Here is a 22,148-nt window from a genome sequence, read left to right on the forward strand (position 1 = left end):
CACAACGTTGGATGCCACCCACCTATACACCCCACAGAAGAACCGGGGCGACAAAGATAGCTCTTTTTTTATTTACCTTTATTTAACCAGGTAGGCTAGTTGAGAACAAGTTCTCATTTGCAACTGTGACCTGGCCAAGATAAAGCATAGCAATTCAACACATACAACAACACAGAGTTACACATGGAATAAACAAAACATACAGTCAATAATACAGTAGAAAAAAAGAACGTCTATATACAGTGAGTGCAAATGAGGTAAGATAAGGGAGTTAAGGCAAAAAATAGGCCATGGTGGCAAAGTAATTACAATATAGCAATTAAACACTGGAATGGTAGATGTGCAGAAGATGAATGTGCAAGTAGAGATACTGGGGTGCAAAGGAGCAAGATAAATAAAATAAATACAGTAAGGGGATGAGGTAGATAGATGGGCTGTTTACAGATAGGCTATGTACAGGAGCAGTAATCTGTGAGCTGCTCTGACAGCTGGTGCTTAAAGCTAGTGAGGGAGATATGAGTCTCCAGCTTCAGTGATTTTTGCAGTTATTCCCAGTCATTGGCAGCAGAGAACTGGAAGGAAAGGTGACCAAAGGATGAATTGGCTTTGGGGGTGACCAGTGAGATATACCTGCTGAAGTGCGTGGCGAGTGGGTGCTGCTATGGTGACCAGTGAGCTGAGATAAGGCGGGGCTTTACCTACATTTACATTTAAGTCATTTAGCAGACGCTCTTATCCAGAGCGACTTACAAATTGGTGAATTCACCTTCTGACATCAGTGGAACAGCCACTTACCTAGCAGAGACTGGTAGATAACCTGTAGCCAGTGGGTTTCCTGTGTCAGGAGGAATGGGCCAAAATTCAACTTATTGTGGGAAGCTTGTGGAAGGCTACCCGAACGTTTGACTCAAGTTAAACAATTTAAAGGCAATGCTACCAAATACTAATTGAGTGTATGTAAACTTCTGACCCACTGGGAATGTGATGAAAGAAATAAAAGCTGAAAGAAATCATTCTCTCTACTATTATTCTGACATGTCATATTCTTAAAATAAAGTGGTGATCCCAACTGACCTAAGACAGGGAATTTTTACTTAGATTAAATGTCAGGAATTGTGAAAAACTGCATTTAAATGTATTTGGTTAAGGTGTATGCAAACTTCCGACTTCAACTGTACATATGAGATATGCAATATGTAAAAACAATTTAAAAGTTACTAAGATACCGTAGAATAGTGTGGAGTGCAGTTTATACATGTGAGATGAGTAATGCTAGATACGGAAACATTATTAAAGTGGCTAGTGATCCATTTCTATAAGTGGCCAGTGATTCTTAATCTATGTCTATCGGTAGCCACCTCTCATATGCTAGTGATTTCTGTTTGTTTAGCAGTCTGATGGCCTTGAGATAGAAGCTATTTTTCATTCTCTTGGTCCCAGGTTTGATGCACCTGTACAGACAGACCTCAGTGGCTTGGGTGGTTGATGTCCTTGATGATCTTTTTGGCCTTCATGTCGCATCAGGTGCTGTAGGTGTCCAAGAGGGCGGGACGTTTTCCCCCAGTGATGTGTTGGGCAGAGCTTTGCGGTTGTGGGCGGTGCAGTTGCTTTACCAGGTGGTGATACAGCCTGACAGGATGCTCTCGATTGTGCATCTGTAAAATATTGTGAGGGTTTTAGGTGTTAAGCTACATTTCTTTAGCCTCCTGAGGTTGAAGAGGCGCTGTTGTGCCTTCTTCACCACACTGTCTGTGTGGGTGGACCATTTCAGTTTTTTAGTGATGTGTACGCTGAGGAACTTGAAGCTTTCCCCCTTCTCCACTGCGATCCCATCAATGTGGATAGGGGGGTGCTCCCTCTGCTGTTTCCTGAAGTCCACAATAATCTCCTTAGTTTTGTTGACATTGAGTGAGAAGTTATTTTCCTGGCACCACTCTCCCAGAGCCCTCTCCTCCTCCCTGTATGGTCGTCTCATCGTTGTTGGTAATCAAGCCTACTACCGTTGTGTCGTCTGCAACCTTGATGATTGAGTTGGAGCCGTGCTTGGCCACGCAGTCATGGGTAAACAGGGAGTACAGGAGGGGGCTGAGCACACACCCTTGTGGGGCCCAAGTGTTGAGGATCAGCGAAGAGGCGTTGTTTCCTACCTTCACCACCTGGGGGCGACTCGTCAGGAAGTCCAGGATCCAGTTGCACAGGGTGGGGTTATGAGCCAGGGCTTCGAACTTAATGATGAGCTTGGAGGTTACTATGGTGTTGAATGCTGAGCTATGGTCAATGAACAGCATTCTTACATAGGTATGCATGCTTCTTGTCCAGATGGGACAGGGCAGTGGGCAGTGTGGTGGCGATTGCATGGTCTGTGGATCTATTGGGGCGGTAAGCAAATTGAAGTGGGTCTAGGGTGGCAGGTAAGGTGGAGGTGATATTATCCTCGACTAGTCTCTCAAAGCACTTCATGATGACAGAGGTGAGTGCTACTGTGCGATAGTCATTTAGTTCAATTGCCTTTGCTTTGAGGCCACGGCTAGGGAAACCATCTGGGCCGGCAGGCTTGCAAGCCTTGTTAACGTGCTTAAACGTCTTACATCTTGTAACGGTCGTCGTATGAAGGAGAAGAGGAGGACCAATGCCCAGTGTGGTAAGTGTCCATATTTAATAGAACAAACTGAACACGTCAAAATACAAAAATAACAAAGTAAAATAACAAACCGAAACAGTTCCATGTGGAACACAGAAAATAAACACTACAATCCGAAAGAAAATAAATGTACTTGTTACCCCATACATTTTCCCTGACACCCAAAAGTAGTCTTTGCATTTTGAATTCTTAGCAGAGCAGGACAATTGTCCAGTTATCACAGTTAGCAAGAGAACATCGCTGGTCATCTACGGCCTTTGATCTGGCGGACTCACTAAACACACGTGCTTTGTTTGTAAATTATGTGTTGGAGTGTGCCCCTGGATATCCGTAAATTAAAAACACAAACTGGTGCCATCTAGTTTGCTAAATATAAGGACTTTGAAATGATCTACACTTTTACTTTTGATACTTCAATATATTATAGCAATTATATTTACTTTAATACTTAAGTATATTTAAAACCAAATACTTTTAGACTTTTACTCAAGTCGTATTTTACTGGGTGACTCACTTTTACGTGAGTCATTTTCTATTGAGGTATCTTAAAAATTAGGGCCAGCTTCCCTGTGGAATGCTTGCGACAACTTGTAGTTAAATTGAGGCTATTCTGAGGGCAAAAGGGGGTCTGCAACTCAAATCAAATCTTATTGGTCACATACACATGGTTAGCAGATGTTATTGCGAGTGTAGCGAAATGCTTATGCCTCTAGATCCGACAGTGCAGCAGTATCCAACAGGTAATATCTAACAAATTCCACAACAAAACTAATACACACAATCTAGTAAAGGAATGGGATAAGAATATAGAAGTATAAAACATATGGATGAGCAGTGACAGAGCAGATAAGATGCAATAGATAGTAAAGAATAGATAGTGAAGGATACAGTATACATTATATACATATGAGATAAGTAAAGCAAGACATGTAAACATTCTTGAAGTGGCATTATAAAAGTGACTTGTGTTCCATTTATTAAAGTGGCCAATGATATCAAGAATGGTAGGCAGCCGCCTCTGTGCTAGTTGTGACTGTTTAACAATCTTATGGCCTTGATATAGAAGCTGTTTTTCAATCTCTCTGTCCCAGCTTTGGTGCACATGTACTGACCTCGCCTTCTGGATGGAAGCGGGGTGAACAGGCAGTGACTCGGGTGGTTATTGTCTTGCCTTCCTGTGACATCGGGTGTTGTAGGTGTCCTGGAGGGCAGATAGTTTGCCCCCGGGGATGCGTTGTGCAGACATCACCACCCTCTGGAGAGCCTTGCGGTTGTGATGTTTTGTACACAGATAGCGCTGTTGGCTAGACGCATGTGCCAATACCAGTGTGAACACTCACTATTTAATGCAATATTTTTTTGTGAGAAAACCAACAGTAAAGTTCAAAATGCGATGGAAACCCATTTAACTTGCATTTTTATTCAGTACATGGGGAATTTAACCGCAAAAGGTATTTTATGTCCAATACATCATCATGCACAGCCTATTATCTGTAACAAGTCCATTTGATGGGAACGCATCTATGGTAGGAAAATGTGCATATTGTTTTTATGCGGATTTTAGAATATTCGCATGAAAATCTGTCGCCAAATGGATGGAAACCTAACTACTGACCCTGATCAAAGAGTACACATACAGATGACAGTTTTGGCAATAAAAAGTCTAAATCCCAACAACTAAAAACAACATTACCATTATTGTTTGACATTCTAATTGTAAACCAATTAGCATTTAGTGTGTGATCAGTAATTCAATAAACAATATGTGATTCAACAATACTATAATCAAAATGAGAGTTATATTAACTCAGGCAAAGTAGCCCCACATAAAGACATTGATCGAGAGTAGTATGAGGGCGTTCGCATTGCACACGTTCCGCCAGATTGGTTCTTCCTCAATGCTTGTCAGTTTTAACTCCAAGGCATTTTTCTCCTCCAGGGTTAACTTTTTCTTCTCAGGCCCAGACAGCCCACACAGCCACATTCCAGTACGCTTCCAGCATGGCCCGCCCTCCACAGCAGCCTCCTCCCCAACTCTGGGGTCAGGAGTTCTGGGTGGTGTCCTGGGCTTTGTGGTCCATGGGTCATTGAAGTCGATGCGCGGCTCCTTGCTGTGTCTTGTCCACCATGTCAGGCGATGGAGCTGCAGGGGGATTGAAGAGGGGAAGTATGAATAGGTTATAACATGTAACAAAATGTGTACATGTTCTTTTCTTTTAACTGAAATTAATCTCATAAGTAACAGCATATATTTTGCAAGTCTGTTTAATGTTTATGATTAGTATATGTGGCACTCTTACATGGTGCTCTGGAATGGCCGGAGTGCAGAGGCTGACAGCAGTGATGACCAGGCCAGTGAGAGCCAGGAGGATAAGAGCAAAGTACAGGTAGTGGACATCCCTGATGAAGGCTGGCCGTATGTCTATCTCTCCACAAGATGGGGTGCCATACACAAACACCAGCACCATCTGCACCAAGCCAACAGCAAGGCCCACGATCAGACCCCAGAAGGCTCCCTGTGTTAACAGTCATCCACATTGAATGCACACACAAAGGGAAAGTGTTTTGTATCAAATCTCAACAATGTGCTTTATGACATAAAAACAAATAATGGCATAAAACCCTTGATCTGACCTGCTCATTGACACGCCTCCAGAAGATGGCCATGATGAAGACAGCAGTGATGGGAGGAGCCAGGTAGCTGGTTATGGCCTGGATGTAGTCAAACAGCTGTCCACTGTTGGCTGACTGGATGATGGGGATCCACAGAATGCTGAGCACCACCATTACTAAGATGAACACCCTGCAGGTGATGACCACAAACAGGAGGTGAGGATTATTTCAGTTTAAAGTATTGTATAATGGATCGTACATAGGTTACTTTTGTTAGGAATCGTTGCCTTACTAAAATAGTTTTAATTTAGAAAAATCCTGATCAGTTTTCTAGTATGTAAATGTAACCGTATTGAGTATATACAGCACTGGACTTTGGACCAGAGGTCATGGGTTTGGATTATGGGGCAGGGAAACTTAAATTGCCTCCATAAAACAGACATCTTAATGGGATATATACCTTAAGTCTTGCATTCTATGTTTGCAACAGGGAATTCCCACAAAACAAATTATGCTTGCTCCATCCATTTTGTATTATTGTTTGAGAAAATAATTATATCACTTGTTATTTGGGTAAAAATGAAAAATCTTGACACTTTAATTAAGCTGCCTAGATTTTGTATAATGTCTTCTGAGGTTTAGTTATGCGATTTTATACTAAGCTTATTATTCACAGGGGAGTTGTAGCACAAAATACAACAGTGCCTGGACTAGACAAAAGCAGAACCTGAGGAAGTTGGGCATGTTTAGACACAGCTATTGTCAAACAACTGGCTTTGACTCATGTTTAGAAGACATTGCTGTACATTTCTTTAATGGTGTTACCTACCTGCCCACTACCATGAGTTCTGGCTCGGAGGCCTGTGGCCGGACCCTCTGCCAGATGTCCATGGTGAACAGGGTGCTGCTGCTGTTGAAGATGGAAGTCAGAGAGGACATGAGGGCAGCCATCATTACTGCAATCATCAACCCCCGCATGCCTGGAGAGGATAGACACAGATATAACAGATTGAAGAGTGAAATTGGGCGAGTCAGATTTAAAATACAAAACATCCTCAGAAAATTATATAGACACACACATACAGTGATGACACATTTGAACCTTTTCAAAAATAGGATCAATAGTAAGTGTGTTTTCGGTGTGTTCATGCATGTGTGCGGATGTCTTACCAACAGGCATAAGTTCTACCACTAGTTTTGGGTAGGCAATATTGGAGCAGCCCACGGTGGCTCCACAGATTCTTTGGCACGCAATGGGGTCAACACATCCTACCTCATCTGCAGACATAAAGAGACGATACACAGTGGGGCAAAAAAGTATTTAGTCAGCCACCAATTGTGCAAGTTCTCCCACTTAAAAAGATGAGAGGCCTGTAATTTTCATCATAGGTACACTTCAACTATGACAGACAAAATTAGAGAAAAAAATCCAGAAAATCACATTGTAGGATTTTTAATTTTTTTATTTGCAAATTATGGTGGAAAATAAGTATTTGGTCACTTACAAACAAGCAAGATTTCTGGCTCTCACAGACCTGTAACATCTTCTTTAAGAGGCTCCTCTGTCCTCCACTCGTTACCTGTATTAATGGCACCTGTTTGAACTTGTTATCAGTATAAAAGACACCTGTCCACAACCTCAAACAGTCACACTCCAAACTCCACTATGGCCAAGACCAAAGAGCTGTCAAAGGACACCAAAAACAAAATTGTAGACCTGCACCAGGCTGGGAAGACTGAATCTGCAATAGGTAAGCAGCTTGGTTTGAAGAAATCAACTGTGGGAGCAATTATTAGGAAATGGAAGACATACAAGACCACTGATAATCTCCCTCGTTCTGGGGCTCCACGCAAGATCTCACCCCGTGGGGTCAAAATGATCACTAGAACGGTGAACACAAATCCCAGAACCACACGGGGGGACCTAGTGAATGACCTGCAAAGAGCTGTGACCAAAGTAACAAAGCCTACCATTAGTAACACACTACGCCACCATGGACTCAAATCCTGCAGTGCCAGACGTGTCCCCCTGCTTAAGCCAGTACATGTCCAGGCCTGTCTGAAGTTTGATAGAGAGCATTTGGATGATCCAGAAGAAGATTGGGAGAATGTCATATGGTCAGATGAAACCAAAATATAACTTTTTGGTAAAAACTCAACTCGTCGTGTTTGGAGGACAAAGAATGCTGAGTTGCATCCAAAGAACACCATACCTACCCTGAAGCATGGGGGTGGAAACCTCATGCTTTGGGGCTGTTTTTCTGCAAAGGGACCAGGACGAATGATCTGTGTAAAGGAAAGAATGAATCCTTCCATCAGCAAGGGCATTGAAGATGAAACGTGGTTGGGCCGTTCAGCATGACAATGATCCCAAACACACCGCCCGGGCAACGAAGGAGTGGCTTAGTAAGAAGCATTTCAAGGTCCTGGAGTGGCCTAGCCAGTCTCCAGATCTCAACACCATAGAAAATCTTTGGAGGGAGTTGAAAGTCCGTGTTGCCCAGCAACAGCCCCAAAACACCACTGCTCTAGAGGAGATCTGCATGGAGGAATGGGCCAAAATACCAGCAGCAGTGTGTGAAAACCTTGTGAAGACTTACAGAAAACGTTGACCTCTGTCATTGCCAACAAAGGGTATATAACAAAGTATTGAGGTAAACTTTTGTTATTGACCAAATACTTATTTTGCACCATAATTTGCAAATAAATTCATTAAGAATCCTACAATTTGATTTTCTAGATTATTTTTTCTCATTTTGTCTGTCATAGTTGAAGTGTACCTATGATGAAAATTACAGGCCTCTCTCATCTTTTTAAGTTGGAGAACTGACTAAATACTTTTTTGCCCCACTGTAGTAATACACAGTACATTAACATACTCTACAACTTCTGAACAAGGGCAATACCATTGCTGTATATCTGGCATGGCTGTATATTGGATTTAGTATAGACAAAGTGAGAACTCACTTGGGTAAAGTGCTCTGCTGATCATTCCAGGCATCACTATAAAGAACATGGGCAGGACCTTCAGGTAACCTCCCAGCACAGAGCCTCCTTTGGCATGTGACAGGTTCTTGGCTGAGAGAGACCTCTGCACTGTCACCTGGAGCAGGTTAGGACAAGGTCACTTACGTGAGGAAATCTCATGCCTCTCCAAATATGTGGGATTCTTCGTAATGGTCTACTGTAACAAACCTAAATAACAAGTCAAAATAACACCTTAGACTTGACTGTAATGCAAAATGCAAGTCAACTACAAAAGTTCCATCTCATACCTGGTCAGTGCACCACACCCAGGTGGCTAGCACCGTGAGGCCAAACAGCAGACCAGGCCAGGGCAGATCCCCCGTCACTGGGTCTCTGAGGATGTGGAAGGCATCGGACCGGGGTAGGTGACATGTAGTGTTAGGCACAGTCAATGTGGGGATGGCCTCCTTGTACTGCTCCAGCAGACCCTCATACCAACCCACTTTGTCAAACGCTAAAGATAAAGTTCAAGGGTCCATTTGAAAATGGATACAATAAATCATCCAATCACTAATTAATAAGATAATTATATACTATGATACTAAAGTAGTTTTAGACAAATTCATATTTAGAGGTATATACTGTATACCGTTGAACTTGTACTATAGAAAACATAAAAACAGTACCTATGAACATGAGTACGAATGCGCCTATCACCATGATGACCGTCTGTAAAGCATCTGTATAGATAACTGCTGTCAGCCCCCCTAGAATCAATAAGAGCCAATGGTAATCAATAACAAACAATGCCATGTAATGAATTACTAAATGACTGGTAGATTATGTTGAGAAGTTACCAGCTATAGTGTAGAGGGCAGTTACTACAAGAAGCACCACTGTGGAGAGATAGAGGTCCCAGCCCAGGGACACTTGAATGAACAGAGCGCCAGAGAAGATGTCTGTCTGTCAGCAGAGGTAACAAGAATATTCAACTAGCACCCTGAATTGCAGTATGACAAATTGTAGATTTTTTTTATATGAGCATCTTACTGATATCTTGGTGAAAATATAGAGGATGAGGGAGAGAACACTCATGTAGATTCTGATGCGCTGGCCCCCAAACCGCTTCTTCAGGTACTCTGGCATAGTTACCACACCAGCAGAGATGTAAACAGGCACAAAGATCCAACCAAGAGCAATGAGGACCCAAGCTGCCTGTGAAACATGAAAGCTTATTCTAAGCTGAAATACTGTGGATAGGTCTTCATAATAAAGGGCGTCCACCTCTTGATAGAAATATAGACAAACTGTAATAACTCGATTATCCTCTCCATTGTTTATCATCTTGGTGTTTTTTCACAATGCACTTAACATATTACTTACATTCCATTCAAACCCTCCAACAGCGATGCCTCCGGCTGCTCCAGTGCCAGCTAGTCCAATGAACAAACCACTGCCAACATTACTGGACATCAGAGAGGCCCCAATCTGAGACAGCAGAACAAAATTTACTTCATTTTGTCCATTTTTATCTTTGGATATAGATAGCTATTATCAGTATCAACGATTTTCATCCAATTATTTAATGTTAAAAAAGAAACAACTTTCCTAATTTAAAATAGATGATAATACTTAGTCTGGATCATGATTAACTTTTTATCTAGTTGACATACTAATTCTTCACTAATGTTCAGTTCAATGCATAGAGTTTATTTGAGTTCAATGCATTGAGTTCAATACCATCATAGTCTCAGGCTACTTACAGGCCACCATGTCATGGATCTTCCAGCCAAGAAGTATCCACCCACTGTCCCACGGTTTGCCCTGACAGAAGACTGCAATAAATAGTTAATTTACATCATACTATACTGTCTGTAGATATTAGTTACAGCAAAGCCTTCTCAATGACATTGCTTTGTACTTATTATTTAGTCAATATTTCATTTATTTGAACAGATTTTGTGAGAGGAAGAATTCTGATGAATTAATCTCCACAGTACAACTTCAGTGTTAGGTCATTGTACCAGTCTGCCCTCTTCATACAATGAAAGCATCCACCAGGTAATAGGAGTGTTTATTACTTACCCATATTCCCACAACAAGAACAAAGACGAAGTATACCACGACCACAACAATATCAAGAGCTTCCAAAGCAAACTTTTCAGGTAATTCAGGCACAGAAGTCGTTGTCGCAAGACTAGGTGTTGAAGTCATTTTGACAAAAACAGAAAACCGTGTGAACTTTGAGGCTAGCATGAAGCAAGTCAATAATTAATCAGCTTATCAAGACAATATGGAACCCCATTCATTGGTCACATATAAACCGGAAAGTCTTCAGAAATACCTATCAGATTGTAAAGGATGTTTCCTTGAAAGATTTCAGTGGTAACATTTTCCTAAAATCCATAGGATGTGTATGTGTGTGCTGTATGCTCTGTTGGTGTAACGGTTCTCGGCTGTCGAAGGAGCAGCGGACCAAAATGCAGCATGGTGGTTATTCATGTTCTTTAATAAAAATGAACTAGACATGAAATAACGAACAAAAACAAAGAACAACCGTGAAAACCTATACAGCCTATCTGGTGAACACAGAGACAGGAACAATCACCCACGAAATACTCAAAGAATATGGCTGCCTAAATATGGTTCCCAATCAGAGACGACGATAAACACCTGCCTCTGATTGAGAACCACTCCAGACAGCCATAGACTATGCTAGATACCCCCACTAAACCACACACCCAATACCTAACAAAACCCCAAGACAAAACACACCACAATAAACCCATGTCACACCCTGGCCTGACCAAATAAATAAAGACAAACACAATATATTTCGACCAGGGTGTGACAGTTGGGCAGCTAACAAACATACTTTTATGTTCCAGAACTGGTTTGACAAGAACATTATCTGGGTTAAACAATTATTGAATAATGATGGCCAACTATATGATTATCAAGACTTCATGAGAACACAATTGTTACATTCACTCCTGAGGAGTATCAAATTGTTGTTAGAGCTGTCCCTAAAGGTGCTATTCTTCTTTTAGGAGAATAATTGTGTAGCCTCAATACAGTTAGAAAGAATTGACATTTTAAACTATTAATGTAATAACATGTATATAAGGAAACATTGTCAATATGTTACTATTCTATCTGGTAAAATGTACTGGAATGCAGCCCTAGGACAAGTGAACTGGAACAAAGTCTCATTGTTGTCTAGTAAATATTGTATATCTAATAAGGTGAAAGAAGTATCATACAAACGCATTCATAGAATCTATCCTGTAAAGACCTTTATTATATACAGATTTAAAATAGCTATTGATAACAAATGTGTATTTTGTGGCTGTGACCTAGAAACTCTTGACCATTTATTTTGGGACTGTTCTTATGTCAGAAGATTTTGGAGTGAGTTAGAAGATTTTATTTGAAAATAAACTACTATTAATGTTAATCTGAGAGAATTTGATAATGTTTATTTTGATCCAAATTATATGGAATGTGACTGTCACGCCCTGACCTTAGTTATCTTTGTTTTCTTTATTATTTGTTTAGATCAGGGTGTGACGTTTAGTTTTTGTATTGTCTAGGGTTTTTGTATGTCTAGGTGTTTATATGTCTATGGCTGCCTGGATTGGTTCTCAATCAGAGGCAGCTGTTTATTGTTGTCTCTGATTGGGAACCATATTTAGGTAGCCATATTCCTTGGTTAATTTGTGGGTTGTTATTCTATGTTTAGTTGCCTGTTCTGCACTAGCCATATTGCTTCACGGTTTAGTTCTGTTCAGTGTTCTCGCTTTAATTAAAGAGTTATGTTCGCTAACCAAGCTGTGCCTTGGTCTCCTCTTTATGACGACAGTGACGTAACTTTCATTGTTAATTTATTTATCCATAAAATGTAGCGGGCAGAGAACAAACCCCTCTTCACATTATTTAAGATATTTTAAATATTATGAAATGAAGAGTAAGTGTAAAAACAAAAAAGAAATATGCACCATAAAAGTGTTAGTCTCGATATGTAATGCCCGTCTGTTAGGTTTATGTACTCTTGTTTGTATATTTCTGTAATTTGTATGTTGTGTTCATAATAAAAAAAATATACAAAATAAATAAACCTATAGTCACAAAATTATATGTAGTTAAGTGAATAAAAAAAAAATATATATATATATATATATATATATATACACACACAATAATGGCAGAACAGTAAAGTTAAGTAGCTACAGCATGCTCTATCACATCTTCCAAAACTTGCTGTAATCATCCCCTTTGAAATAGTCTTTGAATTCCACCATCCTCTGCTTAACAGCTCCCTTCTTGGGATCCCACTTCCAGATCCTGATTTTCCTTTCTTCCTCTGAGAGTGTACTGATGTCCACAGGCATCTGAAGGGATACAACACAAAATCATCAAAATCACTCTCACAATTTGTCTGATTAGCATTCAAATGTAAGATTCCTGAATAGTCAAAAGTGACAAAAATGTAAACTCAGCAAAAAAAAAGAAACAGCCCTTTTTCAGGACCCTGTCATTCAAAGATAAGTAGTAAATATCTAAATAAATTCACAGATCTTCATTGTAAAGAGTTTAAACATTGTTTCCCATGCTTGTTCAATGAATCATAATTAATGAACATACACCTGTGGAACGGTCGTTAAGTACACTGTACAAAAATATAAACTCAAAATGTAAAGTGCTCGTCCCATGAGCTGAAATAAAAGATACCAGAAATGTTCCATGCGCACAAAAAGCTTCTCTCAAATTTTGTGCACAAATTTGTTTACATCCCTGTTAGTGAGAATTTCTGCTTTGCCAAGATAATCTATCCACCTGACAGGTGCCAGACATCAAGAAGCTGATTAAACAGCATGCTCATTACACAGGGGCACCTTGTGCCAAAGACAATAAAAGGCCACTCTAAAATGTGCAATTTTGTCACACAACACAATACCACAGATGTCTCAAGTTTTGAGGGAGTGTGCAAATGGCATGCTGACTCTGGGAATGTCCACCAGAGCTGTTGCCAGATAATTGAATGTTAATTTCTCTACCATAAGCAACCTCCAATGTCGTTTTATAGTTTTTGGCAGTACATCCAACCAGCCTCACAACCGCAGACCACGTATATGACGTCGTGTGGGCGAGCAGTTTGCTGATTCATAATTAATTTTACAGAAACAAGAAGAGCCCACGTAGTTTGGCGTAAAAAAAAAATTCAACATTTTGAACGTTTACCTAAAAAAAATATTTTCCATTCAGACCTGTCACATTTTTTACCTGACATGTATGTTACTAAGCATAAAAAGGTTGGATGGAAACCTGGTTACTGGTGGTGATTTTCATGTTGAATTAAAAGGAAATCTTCTCTCTTGAAACAAGCTGAGTCATGATTAATGTACATTACAATTGTCAGTACAGTACTGAACTGTAACAACATATTGTTCAAAAGGGTGCTAAATTCCACATAAATCCATGCCAGATTTTGCACACAACGCACAGTTACAAGGTGGGCGTGCTCATACCGCTAGTTTTCACCAGCAAAATAAACTACCGGTACATATGCAATTCACAGAGGTACTGTTTTTGAAACGCGGTGAGTCCTGTCGCTAACTGTAGAATTAAATAACTGGATAAGTTGCTGGATAGCTTAAAAGGACGTTTCACTACTATATATTTACTGACAACCAAGGACACCACATGGACACTCACACCACCAGTGCTAAAGTGCTTCTCAACCATGCTACGACATTGAATCTGCACACGGGAAATTTAGTAAACCGTAGCCGTCTCAAGAAAAAATGTCCGTCTTCACCTAGTGAAGAGGTAAGACTGACCATTGACTTTGTCATAACTGGCTAGCTAATGTAAGACGTTTGAAAAGAGTGCATCACGGTTGGTCAGCTAACTGGCTAGATAATGTTGCTAACTAGCTTGAAAAACCATGGCCTCGACTTAAATTAGCGCGTTTAGGTAGCTCAACAACCATGCGTTGTCTTTCCTATATCCATCCCCATTACGTCATTAAAAACGTCAGTTTGCGTTATGTAGTCTGACGTTTATGGCTGTATTGCGAGACCTGTCAGGGTCATGATTCACCTGATGATCAGATTCAAAGATGCATGAGGACATTTTAAATTAAGAAAGCCAGGATTTGTCTTGTGTAGATTATTGAAGGCCAGCTTTAATTCGGCATGGAGAACAATCATAAAACGATTTCCTTGAAGCTGTGCCCAACTTGACTCGAAGAATCTCCATTTAGCGTTTAATAGTGTTGATGTTGTATAGTAAGCCATAGCTCAGGACCAGAACTGAATGCGCACATTTTCGTACTGTCCAAGTCACTAATTGCCAGCAGTGTACGAAATAATCCTATACTGTCCATGTCTGGCAATCTTTCACAGCATCATTGAGTGATCTGTAGGCATCATTGAAAGCCCTACCTAGTTACGAGGTGTTGCTTATAGCAAACATGTTAACACTTCAATTCATTTACAGACCACTCTTAATACATTTTTTTTTTTACCATTCCAGATTCAAGACTGTGTTCGAGCTACACTTAGTGAGTGGTTTGCCACGATACCACCACCAACTTCACCAAAGGTTAGGCAGTTCTCTTGTTTATTTGATAGATCTCTATTTGCTATAAATGAATGGGCTGAAGCACAGTTTGCCTATCTGCATTTAACCTATTGGACTAATAATTAGCTAGATCCCAAATGTGATCTTTTAATCTTTTATCTAGTTAGCATTCTATTGATTTATTTAAAATAACTTGCATAAACACAGTGAATATTATGTAGGCATACCTGTCAGGTTAACTTGGGGTCACCTAGGGTAACAGAAACCACTTCATGTCACCATTTACCCCCCCCCCCCAACACTTTCCCTGGTTGCTACTACTCTTGTTCAACTAAACATGTAATCTGTCACCACAATTTAAGTCACTCCTCAACAAATATATAGAGGTTATTGCATTTTACCCCAAGTTACCCTACAATTGACCCATGTTCCATTTAGTCCCACTCTCCCAATGCACTCACTGCAAACTCTGGGTTTAAAATGGTGCCGTTCACAGATATTTAGGAGTTGAGAAATAAAGTAGGAATGGAACCCCTAACCCCTCTTTTTAATAAAGGCCAGTAAAACTGCTGTTTCCCCTGCGATTGCCAGAATTGTTGTGCATTGACTGCTTGTCGGAATGCATGTTTTCCTCCCTATGGCACCGATAACTTGAACACACAACAAGCCGACCAGGGAAATAGATAAATCAGACAACCCATAGTATAATAGTTTATCTATTCTTTAGTTGTTTTGTTTGCAGAGGAAAACTACATCTGGACCGCTCTAGCATCTTCAAAGTGCTCCTCTGCAGAAATATTGTTCATGTTAGATATTTTTTTGGCCTGGTGGCACTGATTTTACCGCGGCGCAGCGCCAGAGCTAAATGACTGCAGCGGAAAAACTGGAGACATCACACTCCATCCACCCACTCAATACCACATACAGTGCATTCGGGAAAGTTTTCAGACCCCTTCCCCTGGACAAGGCAGTAAATCCACTGTTCCTAGGCTGTCATTGTAAATAAGAATTTGTTCTTAACTGACTTGCCTAAAAATTTAAAAAAAAAATCTACACCCAATACTCCATAATGACAAAGTGAAAACAGGTTTTTAGACATTTTTGAAAATCTATTTTTTTTAAAAAGGGATACCTTATTTACATAAGGATTCAGACCCTTTGCAATGTGACTAATTTGAGCTCCGGTGCATCCTGTTTCCATTGATCATCCTTAAGATGTTTCTGCAACTTGGAGTCAACCTGTGGTAAATGCAATTGATTGGACATGATTTGGAAAGGCACACACCTGTCTATATAAGGTCCCACAGTTGACAGTGCATGTCAGAGCAAATACGGTCGAAGGAATTGTTCGTGAAGCTCCGAGACAGGATTGTGTCTGCACAGATCTGGAGAAGGGTACAAAAAAATGTCTGCACCATTGAAGGGCCCCAAAAACACAGTGACCTCCATCATTCTTAAATAGAAGACGTTTGTAACCACCAAGACTCCTCCTAGAGCTGGCCAAACTGAGCGATTGGGAGAAGGGTCTTGGTCAAGGAGGTGACCAAGAACTCTATGGTCACTGACAGAGTTCCTCTGTGGAGATGGGAGAACCTTCCAGAAGGACAACGATCTCTGCAGCATTCACCAATCAGGCCTTTATGGTAGAGTGGCCAGACAAAGCCACTCCTCAGTAAAAGGCACATGACAGCCGGCTTGGAATTTGCCACAAGCACCAAAAAGGCTCTGACCATGAGAAACAAGTTTCTCTGGTCTGATGAAACCAAAATGTAACTCTTTGGCCTGAATGCCAAGCGTCATGTCTGGAGGAAACCTGGCACCATCCCAACGGTGAAGCATGGTGGTGGTGGCAGTATCATGCTGTGGGGATGTTTTTCGGCAGCAGGAACTGGGAGACTAGTCAGGATCGAGGCAAAGATGAACAAAGCAAAGTACAGAGAGATCCTTGATGAAAACCTTCACCCCAGTCGGAGGTCCTGAGCAGGTTAACCTTTCAACAGGAGGACAACCCTAAGCACACAGCCAAGACAATGTAGAAGTGGTTTCGGGACAAGTCTCAATGTCCTTGAGTGGCCCAGCCAGAGCCCGGACTTGAACCCGATCGTACATCTCTGGAGAGACCTAAAAATAGCTGTGCAGTGATGCTCCCCATCCAACCTGACAGCGCTTGAGAGGACCTGCAGAGAAGAATGGGAGAAACTCCCCAAATACAGGTGTGCCAAGCTTGTAGCGTCATACCCAAGGACCGAGGCTGGAGTAGCTGCTAAAGGTGCTTCAACAAAGTACTGAGTAAAAGGTCTGAGTACTTATGTAAATGTGCTTATCTTGTTTTTATTTAATAAATTTGCAAAAATGGCATCTGCTTTTGCTTTGTCATGGGTTATTGTGTGTAGATTGAGGGGGAGAACCTATTGAATCCATTTTAGAATAAGGCTGAAACGAAAAATTTAAGGGGTCTGAACTTTGCGAATGCATTGTAGTTCGCCACGCTGATAAAGACTTTTTTTAGCTGCAAAGCATCTGTGTTTTTAGTAATAACAAAATATATATTATTGCTATGCATACGCTTTAAAGTCTAATTTATCCACCAAAGAAGTACTCCTTCTGTGTCTACCTCCTAGCCTAGTTGTATTTCCCATGCATGTTTTATTACGTACATAGCTACAAAAGGGCTATTAACCCAACTTCCAAACACCGATTTATAGTGTTCATCATCTTTTTACCAAGTTCCCATGGTGACCAAGTGTCTACAGTATCTCTGATCAGCTAACATTTTACATCATCTAGCATTAATGAACAATACTTGTGTAACCATGGGTTACTTCTACGTGATGGCGTTCTTTTGGGAAAACAAAATAGCTGTCTGACTGCAAAGAATTCCTCAGACTGATGAAAGGGAACTGTCATTTTGATCGTTCATGCAAAGTTGCCTGCGAAAGGTTCTACATGTGCTTCTGCTGTGAGGTTGGCGTAGCTTTGCCCTGTGGTATTTCTGCTAATCTGCTTCAGCACGCTCAGTGAATACAGAGGGGAGAGGGGGTCTAAGCCCAAAATAAAACCTTTTTAGTTCGATGCGGTGATAGAACTATTTCACGTTCTCTTTGGAAGGGCGGGAATAGAGGGCTGTCTGAAACCATTAAGTACGCCTCGTTGGACTTTTGATGATAGTTTGGCAGCCTCTGCCGCATATTCGGCACGGTGCAAATGAAGCACGCCTCTGTTTCATGCAGCATGCCAGAGCGAGCAGTTCTTCCACTGTCGGGAGAAATGCTAATGCATATTAATATTAATTGCATGTAAATAAAGATTGCTTAGCTACAAACACAACAGCGGAAGCACATTCATGATCTCTGATTCGCAGGTGGAGGACTTCTGTGAGAGCTTATTGTTATGCCTTAAAACCTTTGCCCCCCCAACCAACGAGGAAGTCTGCTGTAGTGTTGCCAGCCCGCTCTTCATTTCCATTCAGTTCGACTCGCCATAAGTTCAGGGTCTGAACTGTGCATTACGTACACAAAGCCAAAGCTTATTGGAGCATCCCTGCAATGAAATCCCACAAGATTGTAAAACAGAAATTCTGGGTTCGTATTTGAACAAAGTGGAGGCACAATTGAAGTTTCTTCTCTGGTTCTTTATGTAATTTTAAGCTTCATTTTTGTAATTATTTTCCTTTTGACAAACTTTTGTTGAAGTTTGAGGACATGTTCTAATATTGATTTACATCTATTTATTTAGGACTTACCAGACACAATTGACTGCTCCATCCCTCAAGCTACAGAAGCAATCACACCTGAGGAGAGGGAGGAGCTGAAGGTTTCAGGTGAGTTTTACTGTTACTTATGTCTTTCATGACAATGGACATAGTGATGATATGAGACCGTAGTGTTGCATTGACATGTGGAATTCTGAGCTCAGTATGTGAATTGTGACAAAAATGCCTTTCCTGGTAACTTGCAGAGGGGTTGTTTTTGTCATTAACATGACCATATTCTTGCTTTGCAGTCAAACTATTTATTTGCGAGGCAGACCTCTCTTCAATCAAAGATGCAGTAGATAAGGGTGAGTATTACATTTGTTACAAATAAGCAAAGAACCATATTGACTCAGTGACTGCCAAAAGTCATTTGGTATATGCGATAGTCTATAAACCTGACCATGCTGTCATATCAAAATTCAACAGACCAAAGTAGATGTTAGTATCAGTGAACTTCTGTCTGTTCCTGGACCACACCCAATTCATGTTTGCATAACCTCAACCAATTTTGTGCTTTAAGTTTCATGCTCATAAGATGGACTGTTTCTAACAGCTTGCCAGGCCCTGGCTGTTTCCCAGCTGGACTCAGTGATCATTGCGCCCCCTGCTCTGCCTGAGGAAGTGAGCCAGACCCTGGACAACCTGCAGCCTGCCTGGAGTGAACTGGAGGGTCTGGTGCAAAGCCACAAGATCGCTACCATCGGCACCTCCGACCTGGACAAGGAGCTCCTGGAGCAGCTCTACAACTGGGCCCAGGTGAGTGTTGATGAGACCCTCAGATTGTTCTAGGATTGCTTTGGTGTAGTTTGGGTTTTGAATTGTTTTATTTTCTCCTGGTCTAGGTGAAACCCAGTAGTAACCAGGTGAATCTGGCCTCCTGCTGTGTGATGCCCCCTGACCTGACTGCTTTTGCAAAGAAGTTTGACATTCAGCTACTGACTCATAATGACCCAAAAGGTGAATATTCCGCTCTTGTATTTGAATTTGTGATATTTTCACTATATAATCAGATTCATGTTTTACATGAGTAGGGTACAGACAGGATGTGTGTGTGCGCTGAGGGTCAGTGAATTAACACATTGTCTCTTCCTGTAGAACTGATTACTGCTGCCAGCTTCCAGGAGGCAGTGCAGGAGAGCACTCAGGACCTGAAGGTGGCAGACTGGAGGTTGGAGTGGGTTTTGCGTTACTCCATCATAGTCAAAAGCAGGGGGATCATCAAAGCAAAAGGCTACCTTGTTCACGCAAAGAGAAGCAGCCTGTAGCATGTCCTCTGAAAACCGGTTGTTCAGATGTTATTCATGACCAATGCATTCATAGTAATGAAACCACTTACCCTTTTGCATTGCAGTGGAAGCTGTGTTTTAAAGACTGATAGGTAGCTAAACTTTTATCCAACATGGTTTCAAAGTGGATTTTTCTCATTTTCTCCCCGCATCTACTTTATTTTGCTGTATTAAGGATTATGGGGTATTATGAAAAAATGATGCATTGGTACCACAGAATTAGTATTTTAGTACAATGACAGAATTATTCAAAAGCAGTTGAAAGGGGAAACACAGCCTCTAACCCACTATGGAAATGTCCTATGATATTTTTACATTGTAAATTTGGATCTGTTGTTAAAGCTTGAGTCATATGTAAAGTCCTAGTGCTCTCTGACGTGTATGAGCAGCTTCTACTGTATAATACTGGCACCCTCTATTGGCAATGGGGGGGGGGGGGAATTAAGGCCTAATTCCAATTGACATTTATGGTTGGTTCAGAAACTATTTTTGATTGTGTACACATTTTATTTGAAACAAATCTAGTAATACTTTATGGATGTTAGTATTGTCATGTCAAACATTTTAATATATGTTTAAAGCCCTGTACTTACTGAGAATAGACTAGGACAGTGGTTCCCAAACTGTGGGGTGCGCCTCCTAGGGTTTAAATTAGTAGGCTCAACACCTTTTATTGTGTACATAATAGCACTGAAAAATTCCAGATTGGCATGGAAAATGAATTACAAGCTCTGAAGTGTCTGGATTGATAATGCCTTATTCATCATTGGCTTTTCTTCCAGACATTGTCCAAAAAGTTTGATTTCTCTCTTGTACTGTAATTAAAATGTTGCTATTTTCTGTATATCATGTCCTAGAATTGGGTTTATTAAATGATGAAAGACTAGGTGTTTTATTTTAAAATGAATGCGTTAACTGTAAGTGTCTCTGGATCAGTGTCTGCTAAATTACCGAAATGTGTTCAGTGCTAAGCCAGTTTTTCTCTTATGAGTCAGTCAGTCACGTAATTAGCAATGTCCGCTATCTGAACTTGTCGTAATCATGGCCGACTACCGACCGGGCACGGAAACATTTACTTTCTCTCTGCAATCTCGAGAGGGGGGGGCTAAAGTGTTTTCCCTGCCAGGTGGGGTGGCCACTCAACCAAATCTCACTTAGGGCCCCCGGAGGCTAGGGCCAGCCATGATTCAGTTACCTCATCAAGGCCCCCCTAACTCCTCTACTCCCATCTGATGATTAAAAGAGCTGTAAGAGCGCAGGCTCCTGTGGTTTGCAGTTGCAGCAAAAAAAATTAAAGTATATATATATATAGTACCAGTCAGAAGTTTGGAGACACCTACTTGAGGGTTTTTCATTATTTTTACTATTTTCTACATGGTAGAATAATAATGAAGACATCAAATCTATGAAATAACACATGGAATCATGTAGGCTCCCGAATGGCGCTGTTGTCTAATGCACTGCATCTCAGTGCAAGAGGTATCACTATAGTGGTTGGTTTGAATCCAGGCTGTATCACATCTGCCTGTAATTGGGAGTCCCATAGGGTGGTGCACAATTGGCCCAGTGTCATCTGGATTTGCCTGGAGTAGGCCATCATTGTAAATAAGAATTTGTTCTTAACTGACTTACCTAGTTAAATAATGGGTACACTTTTTTATAATAAATGTAACCAAAAAAGTGTTAAACAAATCAAACATATTTGAGATTCTTCAAAGTAGCCACCCTTTGCCTTGACAGCTTTGCACATGCTTAGCATTCTCTCAACCAGCTTCATGAGGTGGTCACCTGGAATGGATTTCAATTAACAGGTGTGCCTTAAGTTCATTTGTGGAATTTAGCCCTATTTGGTAAAAGTCCAAGTCCATATGTCAAGAACAGCTCAAATAAGCCAAGAGAAACGATAGTCCATTACTTTAAGACGTCTTCCAATGCAGAACATTTCAAGAACTTTAAAAGCTTCTTCAAGTGCAGTTGCAAAAACCATTAATGATGAAACGGGTTCTCATGAGAACCGCCGCAGGAAAGGAAGACCCAGAGTTACCTCTGCTGCATAGGATAAGTTCATTAGAACTGCACCTCAGATTGCAGCCCAAATAAATGCTTCACAAAGTTAAAATAACAGACACATCTCAATATCAACTGTTCAGAGGAGACTGCGTGAATCAGGCCTTCGTGGTCGAATTGCTGAAAAGAAACCACTACTGAAGGACACCAATAATAAGAAGAGACTTGCTTGGGCCAAGAAATCCATGAGACCAGTGGAAATTTGTCTTTTAGTCTGATGAGTCCAACTTTGAGA

General features: G+C 40.9%; 2 protein-coding genes across 4 annotated transcripts; one reads left to right on the forward strand and one right to left on the reverse strand.

Annotated features, from left to right (window-relative positions):
• Window positions 1-4,045: 4,045 nt before the first annotated feature.
• On the reverse strand, window positions 4,046-10,504 carry slc5a9 (solute carrier family 5 member 9). Of its 2 annotated transcripts, none has more exons than XM_064935369.1 (13): window positions 10,307-10,504; window positions 9,985-10,056; window positions 9,605-9,709; window positions 9,272-9,436; window positions 9,079-9,184; window positions 8,908-8,988; window positions 8,530-8,735; window positions 8,222-8,357; window positions 6,425-6,532; window positions 6,084-6,234; window positions 5,276-5,444; window positions 4,942-5,109; window positions 4,046-4,784 (listed from the first exon to the last, which is right to left on the reverse strand). In XM_064935369.1, exons 1-13 carry the CDS (start codon window positions 10,475-10,477, stop codon window positions 4,449-4,451), a joined length of 1,974 nt encoding a protein of 657 aa, XP_064791441.1. In that variant the 5' UTR covers window positions 10,478-10,504; the 3' UTR covers window positions 4,046-4,448. The 2 variants fall into 2 exon arrangements, with proteins under 2 accessions (XP_064791441.1, XP_064791440.1); XM_064935368.1 differs by having other exon boundaries at window positions 4,942-5,157; window positions 10,307-10,503.
• Window positions 10,505-13,739: 3,235 nt separating this feature from the next.
• Window positions 13,740-20,732, forward strand: gclm (glutamate-cysteine ligase, modifier subunit). 2 transcript variants are annotated; one of them, XM_064935371.1, is made up of 7 exons: window positions 13,740-14,050; window positions 14,759-14,827; window positions 18,542-18,626; window positions 18,809-18,865; window positions 19,114-19,316; window positions 19,403-19,517; window positions 19,656-20,732. In XM_064935371.1, the coding sequence occupies exons 1-7, from the start codon at window positions 13,925-13,927 to the stop codon at window positions 19,823-19,825; spliced, it is 825 nt and encodes a 274-aa protein (XP_064791443.1). In that variant the 5' UTR covers window positions 13,740-13,924; the 3' UTR covers window positions 19,826-20,732. The 2 variants fall into 2 exon arrangements, with proteins under 2 accessions (XP_064791443.1, XP_064791444.1); XM_064935372.1 differs by lacking the exons at window positions 13,740-14,050; window positions 14,759-14,827 and adding an exon at window positions 17,109-18,387.
• Window positions 20,733-22,148: the final 1,416 nt, after the last annotated feature.

The sequence above is a fragment of the Oncorhynchus masou genome, chromosome 24 (genome assembly GCF_036934945.1).
Source record: "Oncorhynchus masou masou isolate Uvic2021 chromosome 24, UVic_Omas_1.1, whole genome shotgun sequence".
Taxonomy (NCBI): Eukaryota; Metazoa; Chordata; class Actinopteri; order Salmoniformes; family Salmonidae; genus Oncorhynchus; species Oncorhynchus masou.

Coding starts and splice junctions, on each gene's coding strand:
- slc5a9 (XM_064935368.1), bottom strand. CDS start 10,477: ATGCTAGCCTCAAAGTTCACACGGTTTTCTGTTTTTGTCAAAATGACT. Junction 10,057..10,306: donor TTCTTGTTGTGGGAATATGG/GTAAGTAATAAA, acceptor TATTTATTGCAG/TCTTCTGTCAGGGCAAACCG. Junction 6,235..6,424: donor GGTAGAACTTATGCCTGTTG/GTAAGACATCCG, acceptor TATCCTCTCCAG/GCATGCGGGGGTTGATGATT.
- gclm (XM_064935371.1), top strand. CDS start 13,925: ATGGACACTCACACCACCAGTGCTAAAGTGCTTCTCAACCATGCTACG. Junction 14,051..14,758: donor CGTCTTCACCTAGTGAAGAG/GTAAGACTGACC, acceptor TTACCATTCCAG/ATTCAAGACTGTGTTCGAGC. Junction 18,627..18,808: donor GGAGGAGCTGAAGGTTTCAG/GTGAGTTTTACT, acceptor CTTGCTTTGCAG/TCAAACTATTTATTTGCGAG.